This window comes from Engystomops pustulosus, chromosome 7 (genome assembly GCF_040894005.1).
Source record: "Engystomops pustulosus chromosome 7, aEngPut4.maternal, whole genome shotgun sequence".
In the NCBI taxonomy this organism is placed as follows: Eukaryota; Metazoa; Chordata; class Amphibia; order Anura; family Leptodactylidae; genus Engystomops; species Engystomops pustulosus.
Genome location: NC_092417.1, coordinates 117492717 through 117511137, shown reverse-complemented (window position 1 = coordinate 117511137; position 18421 = coordinate 117492717). Strand labels below are relative to the sequence as shown.

At 42.9% G+C, this 18421-nt stretch overlaps 1 protein-coding gene across 5 annotated transcripts in view; it reads right to left on the bottom strand.

Moving 5' to 3' along the window:
- Positions 1-18421, bottom strand: part of ADCY7 (adenylate cyclase 7) — a 145279-nt gene that overhangs the window by 5349 nt on the left and 121509 nt on the right. For all 5 annotated transcript variants that reach the window (XM_072117686.1, XM_072117685.1, XM_072117687.1 and 2 more), the window contains 12 exons: positions 17134-17206; positions 16148-16245; positions 12610-12694; positions 12396-12533; positions 12243-12311; positions 11107-11270; positions 6042-6129; positions 5496-5651; positions 3486-3632; positions 3292-3399; positions 2396-2510; positions 2162-2286 (listed from right to left, as the gene is read on the bottom strand). In XM_072117686.1, the coding sequence (XP_071973787.1) occupies positions 2162-2286; positions 2396-2510; positions 3292-3399; positions 3486-3632; positions 5496-5651; positions 6042-6129; positions 11107-11270; positions 12243-12311; positions 12396-12533; positions 12610-12694; positions 16148-16245; positions 17134-17206 (1366 nt within the window). The remainder of the gene's footprint in view (positions 1-2161; positions 2287-2395; positions 2511-3291; positions 3400-3485; positions 3633-5495; positions 5652-6041; positions 6130-11106; positions 11271-12242; positions 12312-12395; positions 12534-12609; positions 12695-16147; positions 16246-17133; positions 17207-18421) is intronic.

Below are 18421 nucleotides of genomic sequence, written 5' to 3'. Positions count from 1 at the left end.
GGCATGCTTCCTGAATGGAGCCGGTACCAGAAGCATTGGGTGCCAGCTGTATGTTAACCCCTCACACGCCTTGGTCACGCATTACCATACCTACAGACAAAGCGGTCATACGGCATTACCGGCTACCCACTCAGGTGATAGGCACCCTCCGCGCCAGGCACGGGGGGTACTGATCACTTCCATGGTCCTATGAGAAGCTTATTAGATTTTGCTAACAGTATGCCTGTCTGCCTGTGCAAAATGCATAGATTGACAATATGCAGCAATACATCATTTATCATATTGCAGGATACTTGTTCAAGTCCCACACTGGGACAAAGTTAAATTAAAAGTTTTTAAAAAAATTAAAAAAAGAAAGAATAAAGATCCCCTAATGCCCCTTCCTATATAAATAAAAACACATTCCACATAAAAGTGAAACCACTGCAAAAACCTGTACGGTGAAACGCCATTCAAGAAAAAAATAATTCTGATATTTCCATATCCAAACTTCTCAAAAACAGGATAAAAAGTGACCAAAAAGTAACATTTACCCTGAAATGATACCAAGAAAAAGTACAGCTAAAAGAACAAGCCTTAAAACAGCTCTGTAAACACCAAATAAGTTCTAGATTCTGCAAAACAAGTCAACCATCAAAAGCTATTTAACTGGGGTATTGCCATAATCGTGATGACCCATAGAATAAAGATAAAGCTAAAAACCCTGAACAAGAATGTGAATGTTTATTTTTGGGACAAAATGCAAACTGTAAATTACACCTCCATTGTGTTTTAACCCCTGTGAAAAACCTAAAGGGTTAACAAACTTCTTAAAGTAGTTTTTTTCATATACTGAGTGGTCTAGTTTGTATAAAGGGGTAATTTATGAGGTTTTACTATTACAGGCGGTCCCCAGCTAACTGTAGCTCCAGAAGAAAAAGGTTTGTCCCAGTGACAACATATTTTTCTGCAATGGGAACAAGGATGATCAGTAAAGCTTCATTACGGACATCTTACAGCTGATCGCTGCAGCCTGGGAGTAAAGTAAAGCATCCAGAGAGCTGGAAAAAAAAGACCCCAATCGCTGTCGTTGAGGTATCTGATGAATTGATCAATAGATGCTAAGGGTCCAAATGAGTAGAAGGTCATCAATATACCGTTTATATACAATTATAATTGGTTTCCAGATGTTATAGTATAAATTTGGGTTGGAAGTGTGTCCCCATGGCCATAGCCTTCGTTTGTCTGTAGGTGGTATTTTGGAAGGTAAAATAGTTGTGTGTAAATATGAAATGAATGGCTTCAAAAATAAAGTCAATGGGCATGAAATGCATTAGTTAATGCAGCATTGATGGTAGTAATATTATATTGCTCACAACACATAAAGAGCAGAATCCTATTACCAGCTTCTATACCCTTCCACGTCGGATTACTACGCCACTGTAAGCCCCAGTTGAGTTTGCTTAGATGTTAATGTGCAGATGTAACAGTCCTTGTATGCACACATGTTAGCAGCACAGACAGACTGACTGAGTGTCAGGACTACACTTGTTCTACTTGAGCGCAGTCAGTTTTTTATGTCCTGCAGATAGTGAGCAGTCTAGTTGCTCAGCAGGGAGTCGTGTATCTAATTGTTACAGGACTTGTATAGGAATTAGTAAAGTTCAGGTACCTGCAGGATCAGCTCCTCTGCTGTAATTATCTCTTGGCTGCACACACAGCTGCTGTACCTGGGACTTTCACTCTGCAGACACAACTTCCCCCCCCCCCCTGTATTTACACTGCAGTCTCACTGCTGTCCTTCCTGTCTGCTTGATGCTCCGTGTGTCCTTCTTCCCAGGCTGGCAAAAGGTGCTGTATCTCTCCCGTTTGCAGGCTCACCCTTGCACGTGCTTGAGCTTTGTTCATGTGGTCAGCAGCTCGTCCCTTCCTCCCCCGGTCTGCCTCTCGGCCAGCGATCTATCCCGGGTGATTTAGCTTCCAACACCCTGCTCACATATATGCCGGCCCTCACACATGCCGCATCATAGAACAACAAACTGTTCTATTGTATCTGCCATTTTTGAGGATGAGGGTGTAGATGTGAACACAGCCTTGCTAAGGTATAAATAAATTAACTGCTTTGGAAAATAAATATGTAGTAAATATAAATCACTGAATTAGAGAAGAGTAGATAAATTACCTGGATTTTCCCAAGTTCTCCTGTGGTCTCCATCCTACTGGCCACATTAACTGTATTGCCCCAAATATCATATTGTGGTTTTCTAGCTCCAATAACTCCAGCAATGACAGGTCCATGGTTTATCCCTAAAAGATTATATAACCTATCAATGTGTTCAATGTCATTGAATGTCAAATAAAGATTGTGTCAAAGTAAGTACTTCAGAAAATACACACTATTGTTTTTAAAACTCACCTACACGCAGGCGAAAGTTATTAAAGGAATGTCTATTGATTCCATCCAGCTTCTGCATAAGTGCCATGGCATATTCAACGGTGATTCCTATTTGTGCATTCTGTTTTTCTTGGTCCTATAAGAAACATAATAGTTGTGTCCTAAACAGTTGGAGATGTCTGAAAAGTGTAAAACTAGATAACTTATAACATCATTTTTCCGACTGTAGATTTTTTTCTTCTGTTGTCTATCCATCTTGTCTGGGCTTTAGTATCATAGTAAATAAGGTTAGAAACAGAAATCAGTCCATCATCTCCAAACTATAAACGCTTCATTATACAGTGTTGATCCAGAGGAAGGCAAAAAAAAAAAAAATGCAAGACTGATGCAAATTGACAAAAAGTTGGTAAAAAATCCTTCCTGACCCCTAATATGGTAGAATAACTCCCATAAGATGTGTTACTATTGCTCTCCGAAATACATCCAGGCCCCTGGATGCCATAACTACTTCCAGCATGAGAGCTCCACAGTCTCACCCCTTGCACAGTAAAGAATCCCTGTGGCGATGGAAAAAGCACCTCTACTCTTGGCATAATAGCTAGTAGCCTCATTGCCATAGATAGCAATAACCTGGAGAGTTTCCTAGGGCAGCTCTATATAGAATGGAGGCTTGAATAAGCTGAACGCATCTTTTGTCAGCAATCCTGTTGGTCATAGTTATCTATGATGCAATAAGTTCAGATAAGCAGACTGGTGCAAGGATGGACACTCATCTATGACTATACGAATAGATAATGTGATCTTGACAGATTATTTGGACAAAAAGTCCAGCATAAATATACCGAGTTCCCTGAGATCATCAAAATCAGGATCTAAAAACCTATAACTGCATCTTACTTCTGCTGCACTTTACTAACCTGGTTATTTTCTTGTCCAGGGGTTACAGTTAGACCTGTAGCTGCCATGTATGTACTTCCAATTGTCTTAATTTTTTCCACACCACTGAATTTTGGCTTCATTAGAAGCTACAGAAAGATATGAAAACATAAAGTATGTACATATAATGATGCACATTTGTGCAAACATAACAATGTAACAATAAAATCTGTACCTCATCAAAATCTGCTATAATCTCATTCAAAAGCCGCAGACATTCCAGGCCTTCCTTATTGACATCACATTCTGTGTAGAAAACCTTAAACTCTGGCACTGAGGCAAACATCACACAGACACAGTCATAAGACTGGTGGTACAGGTCCTGGTGGTGAAAGATGGTCAATACGAGAAATAAAATGGTTAAATGTAAGATTATGTACAAATATTTATTCCATTGTAAAAATGGACGGATTACTAAACTTGGGGTTCTAATTGTCCTCTAATGACAATGTGAATATGAATACTGTTTATACTCAAGTATAAGCCAAGTTTCTCAGCACGAAAAAATAATATCAATACCCACCTTTCCGACACCCATACAGGTCCTCTTTTTGTTTCCTGTCAGTGGCCGACGGCAGGTCCACAGCACACAATGACGTGAGCCGCTTGCTGACATCATATAGTGTGTGCTGGAAGCGACAAGCCCTGCATGATGGCAGCGGAAACACCAGTATGTCAGCAAACAGCTGACGTCAGTGTTTGCATTGTGGACCTGCACAAAGACCTGCCTTCAGGAAGCAAGAAGAGGACCTGCGTTGGGCGTTGGAAAGATGAATTAAAGTTTTTTTTTTATGTGCTGGGCACGGGGCTGAATGGCTGTATACTAGGGGGGCAGGAGCCAGGAGCCTTGACAAAGACCTGCTGCGATTGAAACGCGCGTCGGGGTGCACGCCAGGTAATATCATGTCCTCCTCTTGGTCACACTAGCTTCCACTCATTTTGCACTATTTGTATGTGTTTATCCATGTTTATCATTTGGCGTCTGTGACCTCTGTTATTATTACAGTATACCTGCTAGCTATATAAGGGCTCTACCTCATTATTACTTTACACCCATTGTCGTTCATTACTGTTCATTACATGTTTGAGTCCCTTTTATTGTACATTTTACATTTGTTCATGTATTTTAGGACATATTACCTGGCGTGCTTTTTTGTATCTTTTCTGAGATGCTTCTCAGTCTATTTTATGCATTCCCATTGTTGTTTACTAAATAAAGATTTTCCCTTTTATGTTGTTGCATTGAAGCCTTGTCCTTTCCTCTTGTTTTTATTTATTTGGTATTTTATATACTAGGGGGGCAGGAGGCAGGTATATACTAGGGGGGCAGGAGGCAGGTATATACTAGGGGGGCAGGAGGCAGGCTATATACTAGGGGGGCATGAGGCAGGTATATACTAGGGGGACAGGAGGCAGGCTATATACTAGGGGGCATGAGGCAGGCTATATACTAGGGGGGCATGAGGCAGGTATATACTAGGGGGACAGGAGGCAGGCTATATACTAGGGGGGCATGAGGCAGGTATATACTAGGGGGACAGGAGGCAGGCTATATACTAGGGGGGCATGAGGCAGGTATATACTAGGGGGGCAGGAGGCAGGCTATATACTAGGGGGGCAGGAGGCAGGTATATACTAGGGGGACAGGAGGCAGGCTATATACTAGGGGGACAGGAGGCAGGTATATACTAGGGGGACAGGAGGCAGGCTATATACTAGGCTGGCAGTAGGAAGGCGGAAGAAGGCAGGCTATATACTGCGGGCTGACTGGCAGCTATATATTGGGGGCTGGCAGGCTATATTCAGGGGCGGGGGGATGGTGAGCTACAATGTACCTCCATGTACCGGGGGCTGTGACTAATGCTTTTCCCACTCTAGGCTTATACCAGAGTCAATAGGCTGTCCCAGTTTTGTGTGTTAAAATTAGGTATCTAGGCTTATACTCGGCTCAGCATATACAGTATATACTACAGAGATCTCTACTATTACTTCTTTTCAAAGTTTTACTAATTGTCTTAAGTCAGCATAAATCATGATGATTTTATATTTCAAATGTTACAAACATGGTATTACAAATTTTATCGTATATACGTTTTTTAAATTTTATTATTGTACATAAACATTTTGTTAACATTATAATTCATTTCAACTAATAAACTTTCTTCCTTTAAGAAAAGGTCTTTACCTCGTTCATTTTGTTATCAACAAAATATGCAGCCACATGGGCAGGAAGTACATTTTCTAGAAGAAGCCGGTTCAGATTTTCCATTGTTTCAATCTCTTCATCTTCCTTTCGAAATTTCTTCTTCCACAAGCAATCTAGCCTTGAGTAATAGTCAACCTACAAATAGAGGCAATAGTTAATCTTTTTTTCACTTAAAGGGAACCTATCATCAGGGACCTTATTTTCACTAAAGACTAAGGTTACAGAAGCCCATTGCAGCTGGATTGCAAAAATATCTTTCTGCCTTTTCTAAGCATTTGCTTTACAATATAATTGTGTGTTATAACTTACCTTGTACCCTAACAGAATACAGTTCTGAGTCCCAGGTTTGTTCTGGTTTGGATGCATTTCAAAAAAGTACACATGACTTATCTGTGCTGCTCCTCAGCTCTCAGCCCCCACCTTTGTGCTCCTGTAAAACTCCTCACCTCCCACTCATGTTTATGGTATATTTATGCTAAGCTTGTGGTTCCACATAACTATTAGAATATGGAATACTTTTCTTACCTGCCTTGCCAGTAAGATCAGTGTGAAGTAGAATAAAGAAAGATAAAAGCAGGACATCCTCTGCAGGTCTTTCAAGATCCCAGATGTACTGAAATCACAATGGATATGTAAAGTTCAATGTACTAGTATATTGATCCATTAAAGAGATATTCCCATTTCATCTAATTAAAGTTAACGTTTTTACCATAAAAAGTTATACAATTTTACCATGTAGCAATTCCTCACGGTTTTCTAGATCTCCCCTCGCTGTTATTCTATAGAAAGGTTCTATGTTTACTTTGAAGGACGGAAGTCTGACCATGGTCACACATGTGCGAGGCTCGTTATATCACACAGCTCTGATTACTCTCTATGATACTAACAAGCTGTGCACCTGTGTGACCATGGACCTTTTCCACTAAGCCCTGTGGTAACATCCTTGTGAGCATTTGTGAACTATTCTTGTGTTGGGCAGCATGATTAGCACTGCTTTCCGTGTGAGGAAAAGGTAGTTGACTGGGGGCTTACAGCTCAGTGTCAGTTTAGTCTACTGAACACCCGATCTTGTATATTTTGGTGTTATATTGTCCTGCATCGGTACTGCCCACACAATTGCTTTATACTCTTTATAAGTTTTACATAGAATATTGTTTGCACTAGACATTGTTTGGGGGTAGTAGAGCTCTATAGCAGGACTGTTTGACATTATCAGGTGCCATTGTCCTACTGTGATATGTTACATTGGTGCAGTTGGTCTGTATCCTTTTTTAAAGGTTTTTTTTTGTGTCGTCTGATTATTTTTGAATATATTTGAATTCAAATAAAGATTTGTTTGTTTGGTGCTACGTGACACGTTTCTAGTGTACTTTTAATGGTCAGATTTCTGTCCACTGGAAGTAAACATAGAAACTTTCTATAGAATGACAGAATGGGGAGATCTAGAAAACCGTAAGACCGTAAAACCTTTAAATCAAATATTACGGGGCAAATTTATTAGTCTCTTTACAACAAAATTCAGTTGAAATTTGCCCCAAAAATTGTCTGCACCACATCTATCAAGGGTTTTAGACAGTTTTCAAGCCCCTTTACAACTGGTATGACAAAGAGGGCATGGTCTATGAAAATAGGGTGTGACTTTGTGTCAAAAAGTCCATGCAACAAAAATGCTAACTATTAGGCAGTGCACAGTACGACTAGACAGTCTAATACTACACTAGATTTATCATCCAGCATCAAACACTGTGATACACCTGGTGCAGTATAAGGCCAACCTCAGTTTTTACGGTCCTGTATTTACGGATTGCAAAAAGGGACCGTAAGACAGTGTTATGCAACCCTATGTGATCTGTATTCTAAAAAATGGCTCTGATGTTCTGCAAACCCCTTCTAGACTATGCCCTCCCAGCTGCAGGTGTCCCCGGAAACCATGCGCAAATACGGCTCACAACTTGTGTGTATCATATGCAACCTGTTTTAGTTTACATTTCCATAGACTTCTATGGAGATGAACAGGGCCAGATCTGGAAAAGACATGTTCTATATTTTGCGGATTGAGTACACAGTCGCCATACGGTGCGGAGGGATATACGGGACTTACGTCAAAAGCATGCACAGAACATGCGAGTGAAAAAAAAAGTGTGAAAGGGGCCTTGCAACACTGTTATTAAATTTGTACCAATGAGGCCTGGAATAGGGAACTTCTAGAAAAGTTCAGCTCGCAGATGTGTTCCTGGAGAACCATACTAAGCTCTAGAGAAGTCAAGCATGTTGCCATTAGGAGAGGCAACCTCATTTTCTCATATAATAGAGAACACAGAAATAGAAAAATATAATCACTGATTTGTCTATAAGACAATAATTTCACAGAATCCTAAATAAATGATTCTACACAGAAACAATTTTTGGGTGAAGTCGAACAAACATAATGTTAATATTTATTGGTCTGTAATAAAATCTATATAGACTAAAAAGCAAGCGTGCCATGATCTATTGATGTTTTACACAGCATATGGTAACCCAGGATTATAAGCAGAGACACCCCAGGAAGGCTGCACAGATTTTGTGGAAATGTTAAAGATTAGTTATCACCAGCAGATGGCGTCATTACTCCACTGCAGGTGACTTGGGCAGTGGGGCAAAACAATTGGATAAAACAAGGTTTTCCTGCTGCAAACAAAACAAACAAAGCATCTCTGAAGCTGCATTAAGTATTCATTGGGCCGTCTCTAATATGGGTCACATATTACAATAGCCACAATTAGTTAAGATTGTGAGACCTCTGTTTTACAAGATGCTAGACTGCTATTTCTATGACTATGTCTCACTACCTAAGACAACAAAACATATAGAAGGAAATCTATTAAAAGTTTATGGGGTAAAACTGCTATGTGCTAATAGCAACCTATTAGAGCTCAGCTGTAATTTTATAAACCACTCTGATTGGTTGTCATGGGCAACTTGAACAGGTCTGTTCTCAGACACTTCTGATTTCCCATATAGAGGTTAAAGGGGTTTTCCCACCAAGCAAGTTAAGCCCTATCCACAGGATAGGGTCCAACTTGCTGATATTTGGGGGTCTCAGTTATGAGACCCTTTCAGATCACGAGAACAAGGGGTCCGATGGGACCTCAGGTACCTCATCGTTCCCCAAGAGAAATGGGGATTGCCATCATCACTGAGACGCCAACCGATGAGCAAGTTAGGCCCTATCCTATGATAGGTGGGAAAACCACTTTAACCCCCTTGGCCCTTTTTAGTTTGTTCACTTCCATTTTTCACTCACCACCTTAAAAAATCTATAACTTTTTTATTTTTCCACATTAAGAGCTCTGGGAAGGCTTATTTTTTTCGTAACAAATAGCACATCATAGTGACGGTATTTAATATTCTGCGCCGTGTACTGGGAGGCAGGAAAAAAATTACAAATGCAGTGAAAATGTTGAAAAAACGCATTTGCGGCATTTTCTTGTGGGCTTGGATATTACAGCTTTCACTGTGTGGCCCAAATGACATGTCTACCTTATTCTTTAGGTCGGTATAACTATGGGTATAGCAAATTTGTATAGGTTTTATAATGTTTTCATACATTTACAAAAATTAAAACCTCCTGTAAAAAAATTTTTTTTTTAATTTTGCCAATTCTGGTGCCAATAACTTTTTCATACTTTGGTGTACGGAGCTGTGGGTTGTGTCATTTTTTGCAACTTTTGATGGCGTTTTCATTGCTATAATTTTTTAGGACTGTACGACCTTTTGATCACTCTTTATATATTTTTTTATATAAAGTGCCATTTTCGACTTTGGGCGATATTTTCCGTTACAGAGTATAACGCAGTGAAAACCCGTTATTATATTTTGATATATCGGGCATTTTCAGACGCGTTGATACCTAATGTGTTTATGATTTTTACTGTTTATTAATATTTATATCAGTTCTAGGGAAAGGGGGGTGATTCGAATTTTTAGGTTTTTTAATTATAATTTTTTTTATTTACTATTTTTAGACTCCTTAGGGTACTTTAACACTAGGTTGTCTGATCGATCCTATCATATACTGCCATACTCCTCATTCATTACAATGTGCTGATAGCACATGTCATGGCGTCGGATCGTCACGGAGCGATGATCCGCGGCAAGATGGCGGCGCCCAGGAAAACACCCGCGATCAGTGCTAGCACCGATTGCGGGTTTTACCGGTAAGCCTTTGCTGCAATATGCAGCAAAGACTTACCCGCTATGGAGAGGGCTCCACCCGCAAGCCCTCTCCATGCCCGGCTTGCGCAGTAGTATGGCGCAAGTTGGGAAGGGGTGAACATACATATAACACGAATATACATATGAATTCCCTCTCCCATGCCAGCGTGACATCACCTCTTTCTCCCATGCTCCTAGGTGGCGAGGGCGTGCATAATTAGCAGCCGGGTGCGCTGGACATCTTGTCCCAATGCTACCTGATGGTTTTTATAACTTTCTTTTCTAGGGGATCTCAGCGTGTCAAGCTTAGCAGAGTACTGTAAACTCCAAAGAAAAAAGAAATGTGTCATATGACAATATACAGTAATTATTTATTTAATACAAAACAATACATACATTATCTGACACAAGGATGGTAGACACTATAAAAACAATTAAAAATGTACCAAGTACATATAGTATCCTTAGTTGGTACCACCATGTAAAGTTGTCCAACAAACCACCTCCTTCACCAAAAAGCGGTAATGCATGAGTCACCCCTACTGGTATATATATATAGAACAAGGCACATGTAAAAAATCCTAGACGCAGCACAAGACCAAGTGCAAATATACAAATTTATACCAGAACAATATCCCCAATAGCTAATATATCAATAGTTGACCAAGGAATAGCACATGGCTTTCATACATTACATGTCAATGTACAGGTCAAAAGGTGCACAAGTCAACATCTCGTGCTGTCTGATGTTGTGGTGATTCAATAGTCGTGAAAAGAGTGGAGGGCTCCCCACGGGTTCCGTCCCCTGCTGGGACTTCCTCAGGGGTACAATCCACGACGGATACAATGGGGCACATTTACTAAGGGTTTTACACATTCATCGGCGTCTGCGCTGCCGGGCAAAACTACCCCAACTGGTGTAGTTTTGTGCAAAAACCGGTGAACATTTAGTGGTAAATATTTACAGGCTTTAGCACACAGGTAGAGAGTAGGAAAGCCCCCTGTTGGCCCTTTCCGCTTGTGCTCTATTCATGTTCCCTCCACGTCCACATTGTAATGCCCAAGAAATAGCAATTATTTCAGTTTTCTGGTGTAGATATGAAGGGCATTTCACTTTGCTTTGCTATAGCATTTAGAACGCCAACGCAGAGTCCTGCAGCAAGGAAGGATGTGGTCAGCATCCATCTTCTCCTCACACTGGCTTTAATCTTTTAACAACCATTCTGGAAGAATCAGGTCTAATCAACAACTCTGTGTCTATTCATTTATTACATATTAATATTAGACCTCATACACATGACCGTCAGATATTTTGAGGGGACACCAAAGGGTTACACATAAACTAATGTATATGATGGACAAAGCTTTGGAAGCCTCAGTGGGACTGCCATACCTGTTAGTTTGGAAGGCATTCTTGAAGGAGTCTTTGTGAGTGTGGAAGATGATGACATTATACACAATGAAGGCAGCCGATAACAGAATCAACTTTAGCTCAAAGCTCATTCTCAGGAATATAGAACATGCAGTCATTCCCAAAATACAGCAATATATATAATACTAGAAAATAAAGAGGACAAATGCATTATATCTCTACTAAGTGACTTACAAATAAACATTTAATATTTATTTCCAACATGGACATGTTAAAGGGGTTAGCCACTTATACAAAACTTTAACAGGTTAAGAATAACACCATGATAGTCACCCCTATTATACATACCCTGTAAAAGTTTCGTGCCAGGAGCCATGGGTCCCATAAACCGGGAAGCAGGTCCTGAGTCCTGCTATCGAGGAATTTACATGACAGAGAACAAGAAACTTCAACAGATAAGTATAATATGGGTCTTATCATCACCCCTTTATGTTAAAGTTAAGTGGACAACCCCTTTAACACAAGGACCAAGATATATTATTGCGTCTTGCACATGTATTTATTAAGTGTTTGCAGCATGTTTGCCTCGTAGTTGCACTTTGTCAGATACTTTAGAAAACTGTGCACCTAAGGATACACAGTGGCGCCGGGGAGAGCACGAGAGACTCCCGCCCCTCTCCATAGGGATATATGGCGCACGGCGCCATATGCCGAGAAAAGATAGGACATATCCTATCTTTTCACGGGGTACGGAGCGGTACAGTGCCGCACGTGTTCTGCATCTTACCGCTCCCATAGGGCAACCTGCGCCCATTGCCATCTCTGGGGGGCGTATATAGGCCGTATATATATGCCCCCTATACGGCAGTGTGAATGCAGCGTAAAGAAGAGTAGTGCTTAGTCAGAGTTTGCAACACAGTTATTACTGCAATTTGACTCTGTCACAATATCATGAACTAAAATGCACCAAAAAAAAGCAACTATGTGCACATCCTGAAAACAGACCAGATTTATCAATAGCATGCGTCACTATTGGATTATCTGGCGCAAACTGCACAGAAGTGAGGAAAACTGCACAAAAGCAGATTGCACCAGTTTTCATATAACTGGGCCAATGTGTCTACTGTATATAAACCGTTACAAATGGCTAAACTCACAGGGATACTTTGACAAGCATTTGTTTCTGGGTTCGATCCATTGCACTTCTGTAAATTCTCGTCTAGAGGCTGGAAAAATAAGACTGGTCAGCATTGTATATCATATGAAAGTAAAGTGCAGAAATGGCAGATTGCAATGGATAAATGGCTTACCAGATTAAGAATGGCTATTACCAGCAGAGCTCCAATGGTAAGTGCAGCCAACAACGCTCGCAATAGTGGTTTAGTTTCAACATTTTCAGAAATTGAACATAGGGCTTGTGACATGGGGGAACTCTCTTGACAGAAATGCTGGAAAATACATACATGGAATCATAAATGTGCAAATTCTAATTTCCTTATAAAGATATTTAATATACAAACTTACCACACCCTTGTCTGCAAAACAGATTATTAGTACACAAAGGATTAAAAGGAAAACCACAGCAAATGAAGCTCCCAGCTTAACACTCCTGTAGAAAGAATATGAATTAAGTTAGTGCATTCAGATTTTCTCTACTAACAACATAATACTACTGTACATACTCGTTTATAAGCCGAGTTTTTCAGCCCAAAAATGTGCTGAAAAACCCCGCCTCGCGTTATACGCAAGCCTATAAAAAAATAAACTTACATACTCACCTTCCAGCACTCTCGATGCTCAGTGTAACTCCCAGTGCTACCGTTCCCGCGGCTCCCCTTCTTTCTTCTCTCTGCTGTATTAGCCGGCGGAGACACGGCCATGCACTCTTCCGGCCAGCGCACACTATGATGAAGCGGTGTCATAGCAGATTACGCCATAGTGTGTGCATCCCGTCCCTGCGTCGAGCATCGGGGACCGCCGGAAGGCGAGTATGTGAGTTTATTTTTTATGTGCTGGGCAAACTGGGAGCTGGATGGCTTAATACTAAAGGGGGCTTGCTATATACTAAAGTGGGTTGGCTATATACTACAGGGGACTGTCTAGCTATATACTAAAGGGGGTTTGCTGGCTATATAATAAAGAGGGCTGTCTGGCTATATACTACTGGGGGCTGGCAGACTTTATACTACAGGGGACTGTCTAGCTATATACTAAAGGGGGTTTGCTGGCTATATAATAAAGAGGGCTGTCTGGCTATATACTACTGGGGGCTGGCAGACTTTATACTACAGGGGACTGTCTAGCTATATACTAAAGGGGGTTTGCTGGCTATATAATAAAGAGGGCTGTCTGGCTATATACTACTGGGGGCTGGCAGACTATATACTACAAGGGGCTGGCTAAATACTGCAGGGGACTGGATGGCTATATACCACAGGGGACTATCTGGCTATATACCACATGGGGCTGGCTGCTACATACTACTGGGGGCTGGCCGGCTATATACTACTGGGGGCTAGCCGGCTATATACTACTGGGGCTGGCCGGCTATATACTACTGGGGGCTGGCCGGCTATATACTACTGGGGGCTGGCCGGCTATATACTACTGGGGGCTGGCCGGCTATATACTACTGGGGGCTGGCCGGCTATGTACTACTGGGGGCTGGCTGGCTATGTACTACTGGGGGCTGGCTGGCTATGTACTACTGGGGGCTGGCCGGCTATGTACTACTGGGGGCTGGCCGGCTATGTACTACTGGGGGCTGGCCGGCTATGTACTACTGGGGGCTGGCCGGCTATGTACTACTGGGGGCTGGCCGGCTATGTACTACTGGGGGCTGGCCGGCTATGTACTACTGGGGGCTGGCCGGCTATGTACTACTGGGGGCTGGCCGGCTATGTACTACTGGGGGCTGGCCGGCTATGTACTACTGGGGGCTGGCAGACTTTATACTACAGGGGACTGTCTAGCTATATACTAAAGGGGGTTTGCTGGCTATATAATAAAGAGGGCTGTCTGGCTATATACTACTGGGGGCTGGCAGACTATATACTACAAGGGGCTGGCTAAATACTGCAGGGGACTGGATGGCTATATACCACAGGGGACTATCTGGCTATATACCACATGGGGCTGGCTGCTACATACTACTGGGGGCTGGCCGGCTATATACTACTGGGGGCTAGCCGGCTATATACTACTGGGGCTGGCCGGCTATATACTACTGGGGGCTGGCCGGCTATATACTACTGGGGGCTGGCCGGCTATATACTACTGGGGGCTGGCCGGCTATATACTACTGGGGGCTGGCCGGCTATGTACTACTGGGGGCTGGCCGGCTATGTACTACTGGGGGCTGGCCGGCTATGTACTACTGGGGGCTGGCTGGCTATGTACTACTGGGGGCTGGCCGGCTATGTACTACTGGGGGCTGGCCGGCTATGTACTACTGGGGGCTGGCCGGCTATGTACTACTGGGGGCTGGCCGGCTATGTACTACTGGGGGCTGGCCGGCTATGTACTACTGGGGGCTGGCCGGCTATGTACTACTGGGGGCTGGCCGGCTATGTACTACTGGGGGCTGGCCGGCTATGTACTACTGGGGGCTGGCCGGCTATGTACTACTGGGGGCTGGCCGGCTATGTACTACTGGGGGCTGGCCGGCTATGTACTACTGGGGGCTGGCCAGCTATATACTACTGGGGGCTGACCGGCTATATACTACTGGGGGCTGGCGGCTATATACTACTGGGGGCTGGCCGGCTATATACTACTGTGGGCTGGCCGGCTATAAACTACTGGGGGCTGGCCTGCTATAAACCACTGGGGGCTGGCAGGCTATATTCTACCCCAGGGCTGCAGAAGTAATGATCGGCGCCCCCGAAAACGGCGCGGGGGGGAGGGGGCAATCATGGGGGAAAGACCCCCAAAAGGCAAGCTAAATGCCACGGTCACGCTGACTGCAGCATTTAACGGGTTAAACACCCACGATCGGAGCCCCCTGCGATCGCAGATAGATTACCGCTGACACCCCGCGACCTCCGATGCCGGCTCCGATGCAGAGCCGAACAAGTACAAGTACGGCACTGAGCACTAATAGTGGGAGCCTGCGCAGTACAAGTGCGGCGCAGAGCACTAAGGGGTTAATATGTGTAGCACAACCAAGAGGAGATTTATGTGTCACACAGTGCCCAAAACAAAAAAGTTGTCTGTATAATGTAGGCCAGAACAAAAGCTACCAAAAGAGAAATACTCTTTGTAACTGCTCCTCAAACTAAGAGTGCTTAGCATAGCCCCCCCTCTTTGTTTGTAATGTACTTTTCTCTTGCTAATCTGTGCAGCTTCACCCACCAAGTTGCAAAATCTTAGCATGGCAGCATTAGCCTATATAACCCTTTTAGGTTTTAATGGGACCTTTCACCTCCAAACTACTAAATGAACCCCAAATAGTACCTTAAAGCATATTGTAAAGGTGTCTCAATGTTTCTACTGTTTATGTATGTTGGTGCTGAGGTGAAAAAAACAACTTTTAATCTCTCTTCCTCTTTCCAGTCAAGGAGGCAGGCTCTGCCCTCAGCTCCATGTCACTACACTGTAGTTTGAAATACCTGCGCAAGCGTGGTACACCTGTCAGTTCGGCGCTGGCCTGGACACCTATGGCTGACTCCACAGATGCACCACGCATGCACCGGTAATGTACACAGTAAAGCTCTTTTGCACCAATGCCGCACACATTACTGCCGCGTGCACAGTGTACCTGCCATGGGCAGTGGAGCCTGCCATGGACACGTGGGCCAGTGCTGAGCTGGGAGTTTCAAACTGATCAAAGTAGTTGTGAGGAGTCGGTTTAGTTGACTGGATCAAAGAGCTGTACTGCCTCCTTGCCTGGATATCTAAAAAAAAAAAAAAAAAAAGAGAGAGAGGTTAAAAGTTGTTTTTACACCATAGCACCAACTTACATGAAGAGCAGAAAAAATATTGTACGGTTTACAGTATTTAGTTGTTTGGTGGATACAAGTTCACTTTAAATAAGAACATCAGTGATACTGCGTGTACTTACCTTGGCATAACCAAAATTTGAACTAAGAATATGCAGAGAAACACAACACTGGCACAGAGGAAGTAATTTCGGATCTTTGGGATTCTAATAGTGCGATACTAAAAATGAAGAAAGCATGAAAAATTAGAGGCCATCATATGTTGAAACTACAAACACTGTTATAGTGGTTTCATTACTACGTTAACACATGACTAGCCCCAGGGCCTATTCTACTAAAATAGTATCTCATGCTGACGATTTCCATTATTTAATCTGTCAATTTAGACCTTTCCAGTTCTGCCGTAACCCACAAATGCCCATTTTTGATTTTACATTTCCGGTTTTTGCACTTCTTCTAAAATCCAGAACCATTTTATTTTTCAGTGTATGGCGCTTGGTTTGTTTTCTGTATAACCAGTTCTGCTTCCTATTGGCAGTACAGGCAGTCCCCTACTTAAGGACACTCGACTTACAGATGACCCCTAGTTACAGACAGTCCCCTCTGCCCCTCTGCAATAGTGGCAAACCTATGGCAGGGGTGCCAGAGTTGGCACTCGGAGCCCTTTCTGTGGGCACGCAGGCCATCACCAGAGAGGACTCCAGGTATCTTCTTACAGCCCAGGACTTGCTGTGTACAGAGCTATTTTAACGTGGCATCGCTAGCTGGGACTACTGGAGGAGTGGAGAGGGGGGGGGGGGGGATTTGGATTATCATTGTAGCTCCTGCTCCGGCCCCAAAGGTTGCGAGAGAAATGAGCATCCACATGGAAGAGGTTAAAGATCTGGTTGTCTCTATTTCACAATTTATAATTGTCCCTATACTCACTATATCACTTCCTGTTTTAGTTCCAGTAGATTCAGTCCATCAAGCCAAACCCATTAAATTGTGAAGCTAAGAATTTAAAAAAGGAAGGCGGTAACTGCACAAAAGTGGGCTGTACTGTGAAGAACATAATTGTGTATAATCCTTTATCGATAACATACCAGCATTTAAATGTGTTCCCTACCTCTCTTTCCAGACCATCACCAGTGAAAAAGAGTAGGAAGGCATAAAAGTCATCCGATTTCCCAAACCAAGGCCTGAAAGAAAGGAGAGCTAAAGAGTGACACATCCAAATGAAGTGTAGGAATAACATGCTGTACTTTCTGTAGCTAGTTATCAAGCAGTTCCTCATCTCACTGACCTTATATATCTTAATTTGTAGTATTATGCATAAAAAGGCTACAAGAGCAGGCAGTAGTATTCAGAGGCAATTAGGCACTTGCTTTTCCAACCTCTGGTAGCACCTCACGTAATGAACTTGTCGTGCATTATCCACTGCAGGACATCTAGGGGCCTAAGGAAGGTCCAAAGTCTTCCCAAAATGGTACCAATGAAAAGTTGTCAGTGGAAAATAAATTATCATGGTGCTTGAAAAGTTTTTTGTGCGTTTTCACTAGCAAAAGTCAAGATAGTTTTTCAAAAGCATACAAATTTGATCTTCCCAGAAAGAAAGGAATGCAATGTTACAACATAACTGCATTTACATAACCCTCATAAAAAGTCATGAACCAGATATACAAAAAAAAATTCAATGTACCCACTCATACCTAGTCACCATAACTCAAAATCAAAGGCTTGACACTCATTTTCTTGAGCAGCAAACTTTGGAAACCAGATATTCCTGCAACATTCCATAATTTTAGAAGATCTGATTTGGTGTATAAGAGGACAAGACACAAGAAAAACTGAAATATCACATGCTCATATGTATTCAGTCCCTTTGTTCAGTGCTGCGTAGAAGCAGCTATTGAGCTAGTACAGCCACGATGCTTCTTGGGAATGATGCAACAAGTTTTCCCATCTGGATTTGTGAATTCTCTGCCATTCTTCCTTGCAGATCCTCTCTAGTTCCCTCATGTTGGATGATGAATGTTAGTGGACAGCCATTTTCAAGTCTCTCCAGAGATGCTCAATTGGGTTTAGGTCCTGGCTCTGACTGGGTCATTGAAGAATGGTCACAGAGTTGTTTTGAAGCCACGGCTTAGTTATTTTAGCTGTGCGCTTATGGTCATTGGGGCATATTTATCATATGCTGCCGCTCGTGTGCCAGCGTATGATAGCCCCGCTGCTGCATTTTCGCAGCGCGATACATGAAGAGGCGTAATCGAAAAGTCGCTGGCGGCAGCGAGTGCGCCGGCGCAGGGACAGTAACACCCCGTTCGACCCACTCCCGGCCGCCCGCGCCCCCCCCCCTTTCACGCCCCACTGCCGTGAGGGTGGCGGATTGGGGCAAATAATCGGAAGTGCTAGCA